The 17,215-nt window shown below is 49.7% G+C and overlaps 10 protein-coding genes across 10 annotated transcripts; 3 read left to right on the forward strand and 7 right to left on the reverse strand.

Annotated features, from left to right (window-relative positions):
- Window positions 1–1,293: 1,293 nt before the first annotated feature.
- On the reverse strand, window positions 1,294–2,509 carry K489DRAFT_365996 (carbohydrate-binding module family 18 protein; the record flags this gene model as incomplete). The annotated part of the gene is made up of 4 exons (XM_033602734.1): window positions 2,055–2,509; window positions 1,886–2,003; window positions 1,435–1,821; window positions 1,294–1,363 (listed from the first exon to the last, which is right to left on the reverse strand). Exons 1-4 carry the CDS (start codon window positions 2,356–2,358, stop codon window positions 1,294–1,296), a joined length of 879 nt encoding a protein of 292 aa, XP_033454770.1. The 5' UTR covers window positions 2,359–2,509.
- Window positions 2,510–4,252: 1,743 nt separating this feature from the next.
- On the forward strand, window positions 4,253–4,798 carry K489DRAFT_328891 (uncharacterized protein; the record flags this gene model as incomplete). Its single annotated transcript, XM_033602093.1, has 1 exon — window positions 4,253–4,798. One exon carries the CDS (start codon window positions 4,253–4,255, stop codon window positions 4,796–4,798), a length of 546 nt encoding a protein of 181 aa, XP_033454771.1.
- A 551-nt stretch (window positions 4,799–5,349) lies between these two features.
- Window positions 5,350–6,958, forward strand: K489DRAFT_435669 (uncharacterized protein; the record flags this gene model as incomplete). Its single annotated transcript, XM_033608606.1, has 1 exon — window positions 5,350–6,958. One exon carries the CDS (start codon window positions 5,350–5,352, stop codon window positions 6,781–6,783), a length of 1,434 nt encoding a protein of 477 aa, XP_033454772.1. The 3' UTR covers window positions 6,784–6,958.
- A 414-nt stretch (window positions 6,959–7,372) lies between these two features.
- K489DRAFT_414342 (alpha/beta-hydrolase) lies at window positions 7,373–8,497 on the reverse strand (the record flags this gene model as incomplete). The annotated part of the gene is made up of 3 exons (XM_033608160.1): window positions 7,373–7,404; window positions 7,511–8,211; window positions 8,271–8,497. 3 exons carry the CDS (start codon window positions 8,495–8,497, stop codon window positions 7,373–7,375), a joined length of 960 nt encoding a protein of 319 aa, XP_033454773.1.
- A 188-nt stretch (window positions 8,498–8,685) lies between these two features.
- Window positions 8,686–9,390, forward strand: K489DRAFT_391548 (P-loop containing nucleoside triphosphate hydrolase protein; the record flags this gene model as incomplete). Its single annotated transcript, XM_033606705.1, has 4 exons — window positions 8,686–8,764; window positions 8,792–8,994; window positions 9,037–9,284; window positions 9,315–9,390. The coding sequence occupies 4 exons, from the start codon at window positions 8,686–8,688 to the stop codon at window positions 9,388–9,390; spliced, it is 606 nt and encodes a 201-aa protein (XP_033454774.1).
- A 396-nt stretch (window positions 9,391–9,786) lies between these two features.
- On the reverse strand, window positions 9,787–10,256 carry K489DRAFT_414344 (Maf/Ham1; the record flags this gene model as incomplete). Its single annotated transcript, XM_033608161.1, has 3 exons — window positions 9,787–9,862; window positions 9,941–10,014; window positions 10,083–10,256. 3 exons carry the CDS (start codon window positions 10,254–10,256, stop codon window positions 9,787–9,789), a joined length of 324 nt encoding a protein of 107 aa, XP_033454775.1.
- Window positions 10,257–10,599: 343 nt separating this feature from the next.
- Window positions 10,600–11,274, reverse strand: K489DRAFT_435672 (uncharacterized protein; the record flags this gene model as incomplete). Its single annotated transcript, XM_033608607.1, has 2 exons — window positions 10,600–10,931; window positions 11,118–11,274. The coding sequence occupies 2 exons, from the start codon at window positions 11,272–11,274 to the stop codon at window positions 10,630–10,632; spliced, it is 459 nt and encodes a 152-aa protein (XP_033454776.1). The 3' UTR covers window positions 10,600–10,629.
- Window positions 11,275–12,259: 985 nt separating this feature from the next.
- On the reverse strand, window positions 12,260–13,219 carry K489DRAFT_385578 (uncharacterized protein). The gene has a single exon (XM_033606136.1). It carries the CDS (start codon window positions 13,086–13,088, stop codon window positions 12,414–12,416), a length of 675 nt encoding a protein of 224 aa, XP_033454777.1. The 5' UTR covers window positions 13,089–13,219; the 3' UTR covers window positions 12,260–12,413.
- Window positions 13,220–14,696: 1,477 nt separating this feature from the next.
- On the reverse strand, window positions 14,697–15,444 carry K489DRAFT_168391 (uncharacterized protein). The gene has a single exon (XM_033599349.1). The coding sequence runs from the start codon at window positions 15,326–15,328 to the stop codon at window positions 14,777–14,779; it is 552 nt and encodes a 183-aa protein (XP_033454778.1). The 5' UTR covers window positions 15,329–15,444; the 3' UTR covers window positions 14,697–14,776.
- On the reverse strand, window positions 15,441–15,966 carry K489DRAFT_414346 (uncharacterized protein; the record flags this gene model as incomplete). Its single annotated transcript, XM_033608162.1, has 2 exons — window positions 15,441–15,770; window positions 15,832–15,966. The coding sequence occupies 2 exons, from the start codon at window positions 15,964–15,966 to the stop codon at window positions 15,441–15,443; spliced, it is 465 nt and encodes a 154-aa protein (XP_033454779.1).
- Between the last annotated feature and the right edge of the window lie 1,249 nt (window positions 15,967–17,215).

The following is a 17,215-nucleotide window of genomic DNA, read 5'->3' on the forward strand; positions in this document are numbered from 1 at the left end:
GGGGTGATATATAATAAATCAGCCCGACTGCCGTCAAATCATGCCTGGGCATGTCACGTTGAACAATTCATCGAAACCCCCATTGATATGCCTCCAGGGCGATCATATGGCAGAGGTGCAGCTCGATCCTACTCTCCGACGGCGCGCATGTGTGATGAGCTGGTAGGATTACATCGTGCCGTACGACAATCTAAAGCTATCGGCAGTGGTCGTGTTGGTCCACCAACATGCCGCACGAGTCGAAGTCGCGCGCGGAACCATGGAGCAATTTTGACGGCATGACGGCCGTGACGCATGAGTGGTCGAACTATGCATGTACTCGTGCTCGCGATCAAGTGTGACCTGTGACCTGGCTTCTGGTTGGCCAAGAACGCGCTTAGACCCGTCAAACGCGGTACGAAGGGTGGGTATGGAGGATTCCACGAGCTATTTTCCCACCCTCGATAGGACAGGACTAAGGCACGTCGTGACGAGCACGGGCGATGATGGGTCTACATTTGCATGTTTCAGTGGCGCAGCATTTTGCTCGTCCACAAGTGCCAAGGATGTACGCTTCACCGTGAACATCATGCATGGCGCTAATTGCTTTAGCTTCGGCGAATTTAGGCCGGTCCAAGTCTGCACGTTCCTGTTGTTGGACGACTACATGGCAACAACACCACATCATTTCACATCAGGCGCCAAGCGCCTCTCTATCAGGACCAATCCCCATTCAGATTTTACCAACATCCGCTAGTAGGATGTACTGTGCCATTCGGTCAGTTTCATACTTGACACTACGAAGACCGGTCGGAAGTGCTGTGGAAAGCATATTCAAAATTATCTACTGGTGCCGGGCGGGGCGGGCGCAGACATTAAGTGGGACCCAAAACTCTAAATGTCACAAATGACTCGAGTCTGATCCATTCAATCGTGTACACCTCAACCCATGCGTACAGGATTTACTAAGCATCTCGTGGACCAAGAAGCAAGCTGTCTCCGATTCAAGTGGGCAACTCCAACGATCAAAGCCATGCCAAATCAAGTTCAAATCCAATACTTTGAATCGGTACAGCAACTCTCACGAGTTTAATGTTTGAGTCGAAATGGCACGAAGCAGGTAGTCTTGACTGATATATCTTATTCATAAGCGAAGACCTGAATTGCCTGGACAAATACTGCTTAAATATAACATTTACCGAATGATCTGTGACAGCATTATGATGATTCTTGAAATGCTCTCAAACAACCTATGTATTTGACAGCGATGAGAGTTTTATTTGATCGAGTAGTCGCCAGTGTGCAATTTCCATCTCAAAAGCGACCATAATCACCATGATACACTACCGCCGATCCATTGTTACATTTTCCATAGCGCGTTTGACTGTAATAGAGATCAGTATGTCGTAGCAAAGGGTCTCGACTTCAACAGAGCATATCGGGTTGAGCACTCACCAGCCTTCATCACATTGTTGTACAGATCCACATACGCCCTTGGACCCACAGCATGTTCCAAAGACCACATCACACGTATAATGATTCGGTCCGCCGCAGGTGCCGTCTGGGGTCGAACCGACCTGCCATGGTGCCTGTATTTGCACCCCCGGCACAGGGCGTCTCTCAGGCTCGGGTGTGCGAACACATTCTCCGGAAAAGCAATTTTCGTCGGTACAGAAGCCGTCTCCTGAACCACATTGGCCATTCTTGTTGCAGCAGCTTCCCCAAACCCCACCACAGATCTTGTTATCGTGAGCTGGACCACATTTACCATCGAGGGAATACCCAAACTGAAGCGCACTTTGGCAGGCTCCAGAGTAGCAAACACCAGTCGCGCAGTCTTCCCTGTTGTGACAGTGTCAGCTTGAGATATTCATGTTGGCCAGCACATTTAGATAGAGAAACCCACTGCGAATTGCCACAGGTGAATGTCTTAGAGTTGCAGCATTGTTTATCAGTTCCCAAGCATGAGGCGTTTCCGTGACTCGGGCCACATTTCCCATCCCAGGCTCGCAGGGGTTCCATGACTAGGTTATGACAATTAGCATGATTTCCAGTGGCGTTGGTTTTCTAATTACATCCAAAGACGCAGTAGGCTGTATCTGGCTGAACGTTCTTGCAGTCTGATCCAATTTCAGGATTGAGAGCGTGGAAATCTCTCAGAGCGATCTGATACTTCTGCACGATCTCACTGCAGGTGAATTCGCTGACTAGTTTACTAGTCATGGTCGTATACCTGCAATTGACATTGTTCGCCGAAATTCCGATGGAACTGCGTTTGTTATTGAATGTAGCAGGTTGGCACTCGTTCCTTGGTGCAAGAGCCGAAACACAGATTGCTACGCATTGTATGATGAGCAGAGATCGTACGATAAGAGCCATGCTGATGATCGCAATTCTGTACAAGCACGTGAAGGACAAAAGAATATTGTGTTCGAAAAGAGATTGCAGCTTCACGATGAAGTGCAAACGAATCTGTTAGACGGGTGAGAAGTTCGAGTCAAGTGTGTCGATCGTTTGAGGCCGGGGGCCAGATATTCTTTGCTGCACGACAAAGTTTCCAACACATGCCATCCTGCTCGGCGGCACAGCTGTACACCACCACAATCATCCAGCAACCCTTCGAGAAAGGTCGTGACAGACATGCAGGTGACTTTCGAGTCATTGACGTTGCTGGGCAGTCGGTGCGCGAATTACTATTTCGAGCAACGCGATGTTACCCTTTCGTTCAATCAGGTGCACTGCTGACACCAACCAGTTTGAGTCTCTCAGGACATCCTCATTGGCCGGCGGCACGTTAGCGTGGGGCGAACTGCGACTAACACGACAGTAGTATCGGAAATAGCGATTTGAGTTGCGATCGACCAGGTGAGGACTCATTGTCTGATCCAACCAACACAATTTTGGGGTGCACGCAGAGTGATGAGAAGACGCGCCGCTGGCGGGGCCAAGCGCACGGATTGGCATGATCCACAAAGCGCAAGCCATGATCTGCATTGAAATCTCAAGGCCTCCGCTTGCGCGACGTGATTGGTCAGGCTTGCGCCGTCCGCAGGAATTGGGGCCGACGACAGACGTGGTATGCCCACAGCACACTCTGTGTTTGGCCACACCAAGGAGATTTTCCCGCGCTACAGCCACAATTTGAGTCTATTCAGCTCCCGCCGAATATCGACTCTACACGAAATTCCGATTCTTTACGATGCAAAAACCCGAATTTTTGTATCGCTGAGTCTCGGGCTGACGTTTTATGAGTGTCTACATGTACGTATTTTCGAAAAGTAATGCCTATTTACGACGAAATCTACCTATTCTCGAGAAATCTGTATACGAAATCTGGGAGCTCTACGCGCGAAACCTGCTTATCTCGGATTAAATTTGCCGTCATTCTCTACGAAAGTCCACCTGGCTTCGATGAAATCTACTCGATTCAGATAAAGAGCACTTACGTACAAATAACATACTACGCAGCGAAAGCTCTGATAAGCTCGAATTAAAGCTATAACTCGGAAAACCTCCATGGTGTGGCTAAACAAAAAGTGTGTTGTGGACACACCACGTCCGGAACTGTGGTCGTCTGTTTGGCGCCCAAGGACCACTATCGTACCGTTCTTGATGCATGCGCGCTTGCCGAGGCACGAGGCCAACATTTTGACCCACTGTTTCTGGGGGCTAGTTTGGCAGTAATCCGACGATCTTGCATTGTAATCATCCTCTGCACGCCAAGAGTGATTCTGCACGCCGCAATCGATATCACATTGCAGGATTCATTACTTTCGTGCACCCGACGGGACGTAACACACCGAAAACCACGCCGCAATGTGGGCGCAGTCGTGATGAGATGAGACGTTGAACTTTGACCAACATTTCTTGAAGGGCAGCTACCGTGATGCTCTCTGACTTTCGAGTCAGATTGACCCGTGCGACGCAGCCGGGAACTTGCGAGCCGGTGCTTCATGTCATAGTGGAGATCTCATGAGGTACATGTGGATGCTCTCGGTGAATATCGCGATGTAACGTAGTGGCGCATACCCCTCGGTATCAGATGTTGGATGTCCATACTTTGCGGCTGCGTGGGCATATCATTCGGCACCTCTTTATGGTCTGTTAGAGGATCCCGTGTGCACCATGAGAGACTTGCAATCAAGGCGATCGCAACAATGCTTCTTGGGAAGCGGAGGACATAAGAAGAATGGATCATCCACAATTGGGTCAGTAATCACAACCCGCTCTGTACTACTTCTTGCCAATTCACAAACACACCTCGTATCTCACAATGAAGCAAATATCTATCATCAATCTTCTGGCCGCCTTCAGTACGGCTGCGGCCGGTGCCGCTCTCACAGCCCAAGGCAATTGCGGAGAGACCGAGCAGCGTGTCTGCTATGGTGTCGACAGCGGCGTCTCCCAAGATGTCAACCTCGACGACGTTCAATATGCTGCCGACTACCTCCGCTATCTAGGCACATCGAACAAGGGCCTCGACGCCATGTGGAAGATGCCTGCGGCCGTCGGTAACTGTGACGAATGGCAGTTGCCCGTCGACTACCCCGGCACTGTTCTCTCCCTCGCGAAGCACATCGTTCCGCGGTACGCTGCTTACGTCCTGTACACCGACATCGCTGATGCTATCGATGGCGGCGAGACAGCTTCCGCTGCGCAGAAGAAGCAGGCTCTACTTGGTGGTTGCGGAGTTCACGGAGGTATGGTTGGCGTCAAGACCAATTCATCAAACCCAGCCTACAACACCGACGAGTATAAGAAGACCAAGGCCAAACCGACTGGTCTCTTGGTCAAGATTGTCAAGAACAACAATCAATAGTTGATGCTCAAGAGAGAGGACTGCATCTCAGCTCGCAGAGATGAATTGGACCAACATGAAGGCTATTGTACTTGGCAATGTGAAGATAGTTTGCAATGGAAATCTAGATGTGGATGGCATAAAAGGACAATTTGTGAATACGAGCCCTTTGGTGGCCATATAACATTTTGAACACTTCGCATTGTAGAGGTATTGTATTCAAAGTGCACCTGCGCGGGCGGGCGGGCATGCAATCAGTCATGTATGCTGTGCATTTTACGCTTCGTAACCCTATGGGCAAATTTCAAAATAGATGCACTATGCTGTATATGTATGTGAGTGTACCTTATTATGCAGGTGTACAGGTGTCCAGGTGCTACTTATTATAAGTGCTCATGCCCCAACTCATCATTCCTGTGTTAAAGTCAAATCTTCCACAATAGACATCCTTGCCAAATACCGCCTCTCCGTCTCTGAAAGATCTATACCCTGCGCGACGATAGGGCTCATCGAGTGCCACCGCCTCACATTTCGAGCTCTGGGCTTGTCCACTGTCCGCGTCATCCGTGATCATGCAGGAAGAGTACCCATCGTGGGCCGTCCTGTCGCACGGCTCTGATTCTTCGTTCGAGCTCGAAGACCCAGGCACGCTTCCGAGTCTTGAGTTCCTGCGATTGCAGTGGGATCTCTCTTGCAATGACGTGTCTGACGCTGTTCAAATCTTGGAAAATGCAGGCGATCTGCAAAGCGTCAAAACGCCGTGGAGCCATATTAACGCTATTGCTCGAAGCTCTATCTGCGTGACTCCTATAGGTGCCGTGACAATCTCTATCAGTTCTTTCGAATCATGGCGCCAAGCATGGTTAGAAGGACACGACAATCATTTCTACAACTTTAATACGACCGGCGAGAACCCTTGTGGGTGTCAACCATCTGATGCTCCGGTCAACCCAACCTTGACTATCACGGCACCTACCGGAGAATTTGTTTCGATTGGCCAATATGTAGAGGACGTCTTCCAATGGCTGTATAGCACAAGACAAGAGATCAGAAAAGCGATCGGTCAATTCGACGATCCTCTTGAGCCAGCTTGGGAGTTAATCGTGCTTCCTATGATCAACCGCATTTCAGTGTACACCCAAAGGCCAGGAGCCGATCTGTGGGCTTTGGAACACGACGTGCAACAACGCGTCAAGGTTGCTCGACGCATGCAACGAGACCAGGAAGTCGAAGCACAAGCAAGTCTCACAGAACACTCGGACGGTTCTCTTCTCCGGCCATATCCCACAATGCTTGAACTTGAGAAAGAGGCCAAGTCTGCCCGGAAATGGGAGATAGTGGAGCCTTCGCTCGAACTCTCACGCTTACATTGGTCTCTGATATCGAGCGATGTACACGACGCGATTTTCGTTGTGGATGATCCTGCAGATACCTCCCGTACTGGTCCTGGAGTGCCTTTTTCATACAATCAACCAGTGGCAGCTGCGTCAATTTGCACATCTCCAATTAGTGCAGTGTCCATCTACATCGATGTCCTTGAAAGTTGGCACGACTGTTGGGACACATTGCACTATGAAGACGACCCTGCGCCGGATACCTCGGTGGCAGTACAGCTGCCGAAACGTCGCTGCTTCGCCTGTGGCATCGACGCTCCACCGAAGGGGCCTGGGCCAAAGCTGTTCATTCAAGCACCTTCCCGATACCAATTCATTACAGTCGGCCAGTATGTCCAAGAAGTCTTTCCTTGGCTTCGTAGCTTGGGTTCCTTGATTCGGCGAGCTATCACTAGTGGGAGCTCTTACTGTGACAAGGACGAGTCACTGTCATACAAGTATGATTTAACCCCACTCATTCTATGTTCGCACATACAAATATACCACAACCAGCCTGGACTTGGTCTCCAGCTGTTAGAGGGCATGGAGCGCAGGCGTGCAGCAGAGCTCGCACGGCGACAAGAAGGATCCCGGCTCCAAGCAGCTATGGACGAGACAACGTTGTCGGCTTGAATCAGCTAGGTCTTGTGAGGTGAGCCCTCGATTGGAAAGGCGCAGACCGGTCCGCAAGACGAGTAGCCTACTGTCTGGGAGCGGGACACCTTCCTGGACGGGTTTACTTGAGCGTAAGCTCAATGATGAACATGTACATAAGGTACAGACTCGGGTCCAAAACCTTTCTCCCTGTACATCAAATTTGTTGTAAGAAATGAGTAGAGACAGTCATATAGCAGCCCGAGTGAACCCCTCGAGCCACTGCCTTCGTTCCTGAGCTTGCGTTGTCTCACTTCCTCTACCATTTCATATACCTCTATGCTCTGTCACATGACTAAGTACTTCTCGCTTCTCAGGCGGATGACTTGTAAGCTACGAGCTTGTGAGCCTGGAAAGGCATAGACGCAGTGAAAGGTGATAATGATATAGTCGTCAAATGGCCGACTCCTTACGCATCAGGTCGGCTCGAATGAGAGAATGCGAAGATCTCGCCATGCTGTTGCATCCCTCGCGCTGCTGATTGGTGTGAACCCGTATCTGTGACTGAGGGCGGCGTGGATTGGCATCTCGCCACACTCAGGTCTTCGATGTGCGGTGAAGGGTGTCGTCACGCCTTATCTTGCAGAAAGTCGACCACAGCTGAAGTAGATAAAGCCAAGTCAGCGAATGACGTAAATCTCCTTGTATGAGTTCACAGAGGGACCATGCTACCTGCGCAGCAAAGAATGACATGATCGAAACATACCTTCACGGAACTCCTCCGGCTTTTCACTGATCACCCAATGACCCGCTTCCACATCTACTAATCGAAATCCCGGGAAGAATCTACCGATCGTCGGCAACATCTCATCCGCTATATAGGGACTCTGTGTACCGCGGACGAACAAAGCCGGTCCCTCCCATCGTATAGCATCCGGATCCGAGAACGGGAAATCCCCCATCGCATTGAGTGCCGGCCACAAGTATTTCAATGGGATCCGCCATTTCCGCGTATTAGTATCCTCGGGGTGATCCATCTCCCGAACGAGATTCGTCAAGAGAAACTGCCGCACTGGCAAGCTATCCTCCAACTCCTGGAGAATTTTGTCCGCTGCGTCGAGGCTCGTCACCCGTGCATCCTCAATACGTCGCATACCGAGTATGTATTTCGCAAAGGACGAGAGCAATGCCGCGTCGACGGGCGCGTTGTCCACGGGGATCACGTTAGCGATGGTCTTGGGTCCGATCTTACTTTCGCGTTGCCCTTGGCGGAGAGCGATCGTTATTGCGGTTTTGGCGCCCATGGAGTGCCCGATAAGAGTAACGGATTCGAGGCGGTGTTCGGCGATAAAGAGCTCGACGTCTTCGGCGATCGCAGTGTAAGTATGTACTAGCGTGTGTGAGGATTCGCCATGATTGCGCGTATCGATAGCATAGACGGGACGGTTCAGGTCTCGGACCAGGACTCTGTTAACGATAATGTTAGGAATTACCCTTCAATGCAATGCGTCGCTTAATACGCGTACTTACTCATGCTCCTGTTATTTCGCTTGGAGCCGAATAGACCATGAATGAAGACGATTGGGCTACCGCCAATGGCCTTTTTCGCATTAGGCTCATACAAGTCGTAGGCGATTTTGATGCCATTGCTGAGTTCCGTCGTTGAGACTGCTCGTTGTTGTTGTCGGCGAATGGCTTGCCAGGTAGGCGTCCGTAAAGATGGCACGGCTCTGTGCAGTAATGTGACACTCATTGTGTTCGACAAATTATTATATCCCTCATACTAGGTCGCTTTTGTTTTGTGCGGAACATTCCACATTCCAATAAGTGAGAGGGAGGAAGATTCTCCAAAGGTTTATCACTCAGAGAACGGAGTCATCTCAAGAATTCCAACGAAGCCCTGTCTACGTCACAGGTCACAATCCGCAAATCCAAACATTCATGTTTTCACGATTTTGCACGCGAGCTATTCGCAAACAAGCTCCCTCACAATTGTTCCAAAAGAAATATCCTCGAGCGAGTATCAAATCATACACTATAGCTCCAGTCCTGCGAACTGACCCCAACATTATTATTACCGGCACTCCCGGTGTCGGCAAAACTACTCACTGCCAAGAACTCGCCGCGAAAACCGGCCTCTACTACCTCGACATTAACGAAGTCGTTAAAAAGCACAACATCGGAGAAGCCTTGGATGACCTAGATGACCCCAACTTGCAAATCGTCGACGAAGACAGACTCCTAGACTACGTAGAAAATAATCTAGAGGAGGGTGGACAGATCATCGACTAGCACGCCTACGACCTCTTCCTAAGGAAACAAATCGACCTCGTCTACGTGATCCGATACGACAACAAAATCCTATACGATCGCCTGAAAGCGCGGAACTATAGCGAGAAGAAGCTAGAGGAAAACATTAACTACGAAATTATAGAGGTTTTGCTTAACGAGGCGCGGGAAGCATATAATAAGGAGATTGTAGTCGAGCTGAGAAGTAAGAGCACGGAGGACGTCGACGCGAATATTGAGAGGATCGAGACGTAGATACAAAATTAGAGGAAGGATAATAGGAAGGATAGGGATGCGAAGGCTGCGGGCGCGGACGAGACGAGGGATGAGGACAATCTATTATTTCTGCACGGTTAATTAACTCATTACGTTATAACATTATTTATGACATGAGTTCGGAACTTTATACTTCCTGTTGAAGCCATTCGACGAGCTTGGCCAATGCCTTTCCGCGATACGAAATCTTGTTCTTTTCTTCTTTAGGTATTTCGGCGTACGTTTGCCCCTCGTACTCGAAACATACATCCCAGCCTATGTGCAAATGGTTAGTCAGCTACAAATTGATCTTGTGTTAAATAGAGAATTATACCAAAGTTCGTAGGGCCACGAGCAGGCACAATAGTGCCCTGGTAAGATGCATCAGCGAAGACAAAGCATCGCAAACATAGCTAGGCTGTCACTCATATGGGTTCTACCTTGAAAAATGATTGGTTTATGGCCCGGTCCCTCCGAGTACGCGAATGTGTATACTACTTAGGCAGCCTTGTTCTCGAAGCTAGCGAGTAATTTGTGAAATTGTTCGACCCCGAGGGACTGTAAGAACCATTTGCTATGGAAATGAACGATGTCAGCACCTCTGATTCTGTCATGCTCGATCCGAAACAACACATTGTCCTTAGTAATATACACATAAGGACCTGGGAGCTTATCAAAAGCGTCGAAGCAGAGGCATGTGTCTTCGACCAATACGGATCCTTGGACCTGTACGGAGCAAGGAAATTAGAACTGATGATCCCATTCGAAGGCCGCAAGTACACGTCATGTCATACCGCTTCAGCGGCACGATTGCATTTGTCGATTGAGATCTCTTCGATTGTGCCTTGTAGCTCAGGGAGATCCAATGCTTGGTTCTGTAATTTCACAGGCGTGGCGGAAAGAATAGCCTGCACTTCTGCCAATTTGTTCTTGTTGCCGGTAATGAAATTGAGTTCTTTGGGCGCCATAACGTTAATTCGTACTACTCCGAAGACTTGCTGTTGTTCTACAAGTGTGTCAAAAATTGTTGATCGAGATGCTGTAACTAGAGGAATCAGCTTGGTGTTGTCGATGTTATGACGATGATGGACCCTGGGGTGCAGGTGATGGACGAGCGTTCACTGGTCATCGCCGACCCAGAACGATGAAATCGAGTGAACAATATTTCCGTATCTCACGCTGGGAATTTACAGAGAGATTCCTGTCCTATCAATGCCCATGTCACGATTCATTCACGACCAACCACAGACATAGGTGAAAGCAACCCCACACACGGTACCAAAAAAAGGAACTTTCAAATAATTTTTATTTGTCTGTCCACGGCAGCAAAAGAGAACCGTGTTACCATGACCTGCTCAAAACGCCCGTTAACGTTGACACCATGATAACCATGACTTCCCACGGATGTGTGACTCGCAGGTCTCGCATAACATCAGTTTGGACACTGATGGCCTCTTCCAGCTTCTCCATTGCGCTAGCCCATCCTTGTCCGTACTGGATAACCAGCTCGACCTCAAAGATGCCTAGAAGCGCGTATACTTTGTCCTCTTCGTACTTGGTCGTGCGACGTTCCATCCAGGAAAACCGCTCTTGCTTACTGAAGCTGGACAATCGTTTGCCTTGCAGCGCCTCAATAGAGATGCCTGTGACAGCGTGGATAACGTCTTAGAGGGTCGTCTTGTTGCCGAGTTTCACGCTATTCTGCGAGAAGAACTCGACGGTCCGAGGTGCTAATAATTCTTGAAGCGTCCATCCTCGGAGGAACTATTAACTCGCTTGGAAAGAAGATTCCCAAGTGCGTTCGCTTTGGCTGACCGTGTTCTGCTCACCGGTCGATACGCCTGCAAGATACGCGTAGCACTCCGTCGCACGCTGGTACCACCGGAACGTGAAGTCCATCGCTACCTGCTGCTCGCCGACTGACACGTCCGCGAGATACACGTAGCATTTCGTCGCACGCTGGTACCACCGGAACATGGAGTTCATCGCCGCTTAATGTTCGCCAGGGAGTGACTTGTTAATGCAGTAGGTGTCGATCTAGAAGTGCTCGAGATCGTCCTCGGAAGCTTGCTCGGCACAGAACCTGAGCTTCTAGAATCCCTTCTTCTCACGACCTAAGCCCTGTATCACGTCCTAATAGCTCACCTCTTGCTCGGTATCACTCTCCCACCGATGCGATAGGATTGCATAGGCAGGGACTCTGTCGTCGGCGAAGGGTCCGGCCAGCTGAATTTCCCCGTCCGGCAGGCGCTAGAGGAGACGAATGCGCGCGCCGGTACGACTCATTGCAGAAATAGTCTTCCCAGACCTCGGTTAGTATCATGGAAGATATTTTCATGAATGTAAAAAGGAGTGCAGCGAAGTTGGTGTTGATGTGCGATGAGATGCGGGCTGCGATGGTATGCAGGGTTGACGTCGGTGATAGAGGCTGCACTAGCGGGGTTGCGAAGAGCCCGTCGCTTGTGCAGAAAAGACCGCCTCGACTTGCGGCGTGCCTCACTAGTCGACTCCACGTTCAGGGCTCTCTGCAAGCTAATTTTAGTATATATCGATTGCTCACCCTATTTCACTTGTGCTCGGGAGTTATCTGACATCTTAAGCATCATGTAGCCATAACGCACCAACGGAATCAACTCTTAATCAAGCAGCTTGTTCTCTTATCAAAGAATTTGTGCAAAGAGATTTTGTGATGATAAAATTTGAAGAGCACGGCAGTGCAGGAGTGGGCAAACCTCACGCCACATCCAGCCACAGTAGCTGGGACGACAACGATAGATCACTGGATAATGGAGAGGACTCGAATTTTGAATATGATCAAAGCGTCAGCTTCTTCTATGACACCAAGGTAATTAATTACGTGTCTTGCAAGCAAACCTGCCCGTGGATATGAATTCTCTGGATGATGCTATTTAAAAAACAATGAGAACTCAGAGGCTGATTTTAGTAGTAAATAACAAGAACATACGTCATGTTGGGATCGAGCTGAAGCATTTCATCTTTGTTTGGGACCGGCTTGCATTCGCAGGTCACAAGTTCGAAGGGGACTTGCCAGTTGTATGAAATGCTTCTGAGTAGCTGATGTCTGAGTGCATTGTTCACGTTACCCTGTGGTTCTTCGATGTTGATCATTCTTGTCTCACCAGCTCTGCTCGGATTATGCCTTGAATGATACCGTGCTTCCAGAGATAACCTTCGTTTAACCAAAACTTCAGAGGGTGGATAAGAGTTCTTCCGAAGCGAGACGTCTTCTGGTTCGTGCCTCTTTCGACACGCATATTCACGTTGTTTACAGGAACACAGCGCTTTCGAGCAGCAAATTTGACGCCATGAATCGACGTCACATCAGCGCTGTCTTCTGCTAGTTGCTCGCTTCTTTCACAATCAGGAAGCTGCTCTCCAAGCTGTTCGTGGCGATTCGAAACTTCTTCCAACTGCATGCAATAGCCATCATCGGCCGAATAATAGCTGGATGTGTCATCGTCTGCGAGTGGAGCGTCGAGAAGCAAGTTCGATCCATCAAATGCATGCTTATTCGCTCGCACTTGGTTTGATGACCTAGTCATCTGCTTCCCAGATAATAAGTCTTCGTGCTGATGATCTATTAGAGGCTGTGCGCTCCCGTTCCCCTTCGAATTTTCACCGGCTATGACAGCCAGTGAGAATTCATGCAGTAGCTGGCACTCTGCCGCTGCACAGTCCTCTGCTCTGGTATTTGAAGCTCTCTCGCCCGACAAATTTCGGGTTGGACGTTGATGCACGTCTCTTCCTGGCAGACTTTCCCTTTTTCCACAATTCAGCATGGCTTGAAGAAAGGCTTCGCATTAGTTTGTGAGTCAAGTCGAGCCCCCGTGAGGCCATGATCTGTATGCTAGTGACAACATTATATTATCATAAGCCATCGATACCATGAATCGACAAGCCAAGAAAGGGTGTTGCAGTATGGTCGATCTTGGCTTTCTCGCGAAGCGCAAGGGATGCACTGGCTTGAGGGATCCGTTCCCATGACCTAAGGATGCTCCATATGGAAGAGGGTCTTGATTCAGCCAGTGCGTGACTGACGAGCTGTTTTTCAATGACACGACTGGAATATTCGCCGGTGACCGCGGCTTCGATGAAAGTATTACGCCGCCTTGTAGGCCGTCGAAGTGGATCCTGTGATGAGGTCGGGGTTGTCGAGAATCGACTTCGGGCAAATCCGCCTGCCGGGCGCTTATGCTGTGCCTTCAGATAGGCAAGAGTCGGCGCCTCTCGATGACTCTACGGGCGGGCACTGGGCCACGCACTGAGGCAGGGGGAAGGCGCTGGGGTAGGGCACTGGTGTAGGACACTGGGGCAGGTACCAGAGCCCCCAGTGCCCTACCGAGATATGTAACTGCTCCATCCTGCCGTGCTCATCCCAGTGCGTACACGTGCGTTTATATATTGTTCAGCGTTGTCAAAGTAGCGAATCTATTGAGAGAGTAATCCATGAATATGCATTCGACCCAAAACGTCGTCGATGCGGTCGTGTTTCTTACCAGAAATAGTGCGCGAAGATGGCAGGTCGACCGAGAGCATCGCCAGGACTGTGCTCGTCCGGCGAGGCACTTTGCTAGCTTTCATCTCCTTAGACGTCAAGCTTCGCGGAGAAAGAGGCGCGGCTGGAGCTTGTAACGGAGACTAGCAGCGATGGATCTTAAGGCTAATTAACAATGCTGCCTGCCGGGTGCTCCCTTCTTGAAATCGTGACTCTTCGTGTTTCTAACATAGCAAAATTCTGTGTCGTCCCGCGTTTTGTCATCTTGTGTCTATGAGGGACGAGGCACGACAGGGTTGCCCTCGATGCCTGCGATCTCTCCTTGACCGCGCGGTTACCCTCGATGCCTGTCATTCTCCTCGACCGTACGGTCATCCTCGACCGGTTACCCTCGATTGATTGATTGATTGCTTATGTCATAGACTGTCCCAGCCGCCCTGTCGGCAGCTATGCAGCGAACGGCTATATATAGAGGTACCCCATCTCCTCGCTCCACATCTCGTCGTCTCTCTCTATATACATGTACATATATGTAGCTTCTATAAAGTTACTCTCTATTACATCTCGTCAGACCCTTACGGATCCTCCTGTTGTTCTGTAAAACATATTCACTCGTCTACGCGACGTATTGTAACACCGTGATCGGGACTGCTTGGAATTGGCCGAGCAGCCCCGTCTGTAAGATCGTTTTTGCCGCGGGGACGGCTGCTGCGGGAGTGCCGAGAATGTGTTTGATGTCCACACACGGAAGCTTGCCTGCCCACATCTTTGGTCGTTCTTCAATCCAGTCCCTGCATTCGAGCAGGATATGTCGGACCAATGCTTGCAACTCCCATTGACCGTATGGTACCCATTTTCTGTACGGTCTCACGTGTCCAGAATGGTCTTCCTATACGGTTACAACGAGCAAAAGTCTGAAATTCGTGTTCTACATACTAAACCATTCTGTGCGGAAGAGACTTACCATAGTATTTACGTACAGAAAGATCTTTCTGCGTAGAAAGATCGTTCTGTGCGGAATAGTCTTCCCGCATAGAAAGGTCTTTCCGTACAGAGTGGTCTTTCCGCACAGAATGGCCTTTCCGCACAGAGTGGTCTTTCCGCACAGAATGGCCTTTCCGCACAGAGTGGTCTTTCCGCACAGAATGGCCTTTCCGCACAGAGTGGTCTTTCCGCACAGAGTGGTCTTTCTGTACAGGGTGGTCTTTCTGTACAGAGTTGACTTTCTGTACAGATTTGTCTTTTTATAGAGAGTTGACTTTCCGTACAGTGGCCTTTCCAGGAGTTGTCGCCGCCCTGTCGGCAGCTATGCAGTGGACGGCTATGTAAAAGTAGCTCTCCTCTCTTCATCTCACCTCGTTGTCTTTGTCTATATACATGCGTATGTGCGTAGCCTCTATAACTACGCGACGAATCTACACACCTGTATCGTGCGGTCTCTACTGAGTCTGATTTTGCCTTTGTGTATATGAACCTGCTTTGGAACAGAGAAACACTGTCGGCGAAGAGCAACCCGAGCAGCATTGTTTGTGGGCAGAGTAGGAGACATGCTTCTTGAGGGATGTCCGGGACAGGAAACGTGTTTCTGTCGGCGTGATCAGCAGATAGACATTAAGGAATGCACTCTAAGAAATGCTCACGGATCTTTCACCCCGAGATAACGCTTCGTATGTCGGAAGGTGAAATCCATCACCAGCCTCGGGCGGGGTCCACCAGCGGGATCTGGCAGCAGTGCGATCTTGAGATCTTTGTATTGCATGCGACGCAGCGCGCCTGGGCGGTTGCCGGTGATGCTAGCCAGCTGGATCATAAGCGCCAATTGGACTCGGAGGCGTTCATGCTGCAATTCCACTTCGCTTGACTCCCAGAGCGTCTTAAGCAGTTCAAACTCATCCTCAGCTCGCATGATCGGCTTCGCCTCTTTCTCCGTCGACAGACCAAATTCATTAACCAGGTGCTGTCGCGCCTGCGGTATCGTCAGCCCCGACGTCTTGCGCCGAACGAGCCCATACAGAAGACTAACATACCCCGCACATCTCGATTTGCACCTGCGGCGCGATCTCGAATTGCTTTGTCTCCAGTTGTCGGACAAGGGTCAAGGTGTTCCAATACGTCTGAATAGTGCCTGCCTTGCGGATCCGACCTTTCCGCTTACGGAGCATCTAATGGAAGAAATCATAGAGATCAGGGGTGAGGAAAGTGCGTAGGGTCGTCTTTGGGTCCTTCTCGTAGGTGGTGCAGTACCTGGACAGCCGTCAGACCCCTATGTGCTTCGATACCACAGATGTAGCTCATCCCTACCTGTCCCACAGCTCTTTGATCCATCTCTGAAGCTCCTGGCTCTTTTCCGAATAAATTTTCTTCGTCCGCGTGGGATCATAATGGCTCTTAGCAGTCGCTGGAGCTCGCTCGACCATGTTACTGCTCGTCTAGGGTCGTGTCCACTCGGAGAATCGCGTGCTCATAACCGAACGTCGAAGGGAGGGTGCGTGGTCTGAAGCCTGGCTCGGGCTCTTGTTCTGCGGACAACGAAGGGCGGGGCGTCCATGGCCAGCGGGCGGGCGCGAGGCCCTCTATATTGTCCGTCCATGAGCTGCGTCGCTCCTGGCTGTCACGCAAGGTGAAGGCGACGATGCTGTGCCGCACTGGAGATGCCCAGCAGGCCAGCGGGATGGACGGGAAAGGGAGGCGACGGCGGGCGAATCTGCGCCCGGATTCGTCTGCAGGGGTTGCCCTAATTGGGCGCAGTTTTGCCGTCATCACGCTGTATAGTATAAGAAGGAAATCGAGTTCCTCGGATTCGTTATTAGTATTAACGGAATTAAAATTAATCCTAGAAAAACTAAATTAATTATCGAATAGCTAATACCTAAGATAGTTAAGGATATATAATCCTTCTTAAGATTAATTAACTATATACGAGGATATATACTTAGAATAGTATATACCTTACTACCTGTTACAATCCCGTAACGAGGCACAGGGAACTAGTAAAGCTGGGTAGGAAATAGAGGAATAAGGGCTACTTATTCCTTAGACAACATTATGCGACCTTAACCCTAAACGTTACGTAATAAAAGATACGTAACAAAGTACGAAGAAGCGATATTTACGATGTCGCTTGTCTTTTATAACGCGTACATAGCGCGTAAACAACTATAGGCGCGCGTATACGTATATCTCTTTTGTACCTAACTTATATATATAGGTAGGACGAGTAGACCTTATATCTACTCGTATTAAACTTATATTACTAACTTACCTATTAGAATATAGAGCCCCTTCCCTAATCCTCTTAAAACTACTTATTCTTAAGAAGCCCTTCGAGTAGACCGCCTTTAGTAGTTAACCCGTATGTTACGGGTCAACTGCCAAAGGCGGTTTACTCGAGGTGGCTTCTTGAGAATGAGT

This window comes from Dissoconium aciculare, assembly GCF_010015565.1.
Source record: "Dissoconium aciculare CBS 342.82 unplaced genomic scaffold K489scaffold_32, whole genome shotgun sequence".
Lineage (NCBI taxonomy): Eukaryota > Fungi > Ascomycota > Dothideomycetes > Mycosphaerellales > Dissoconiaceae > Dissoconium > Dissoconium aciculare.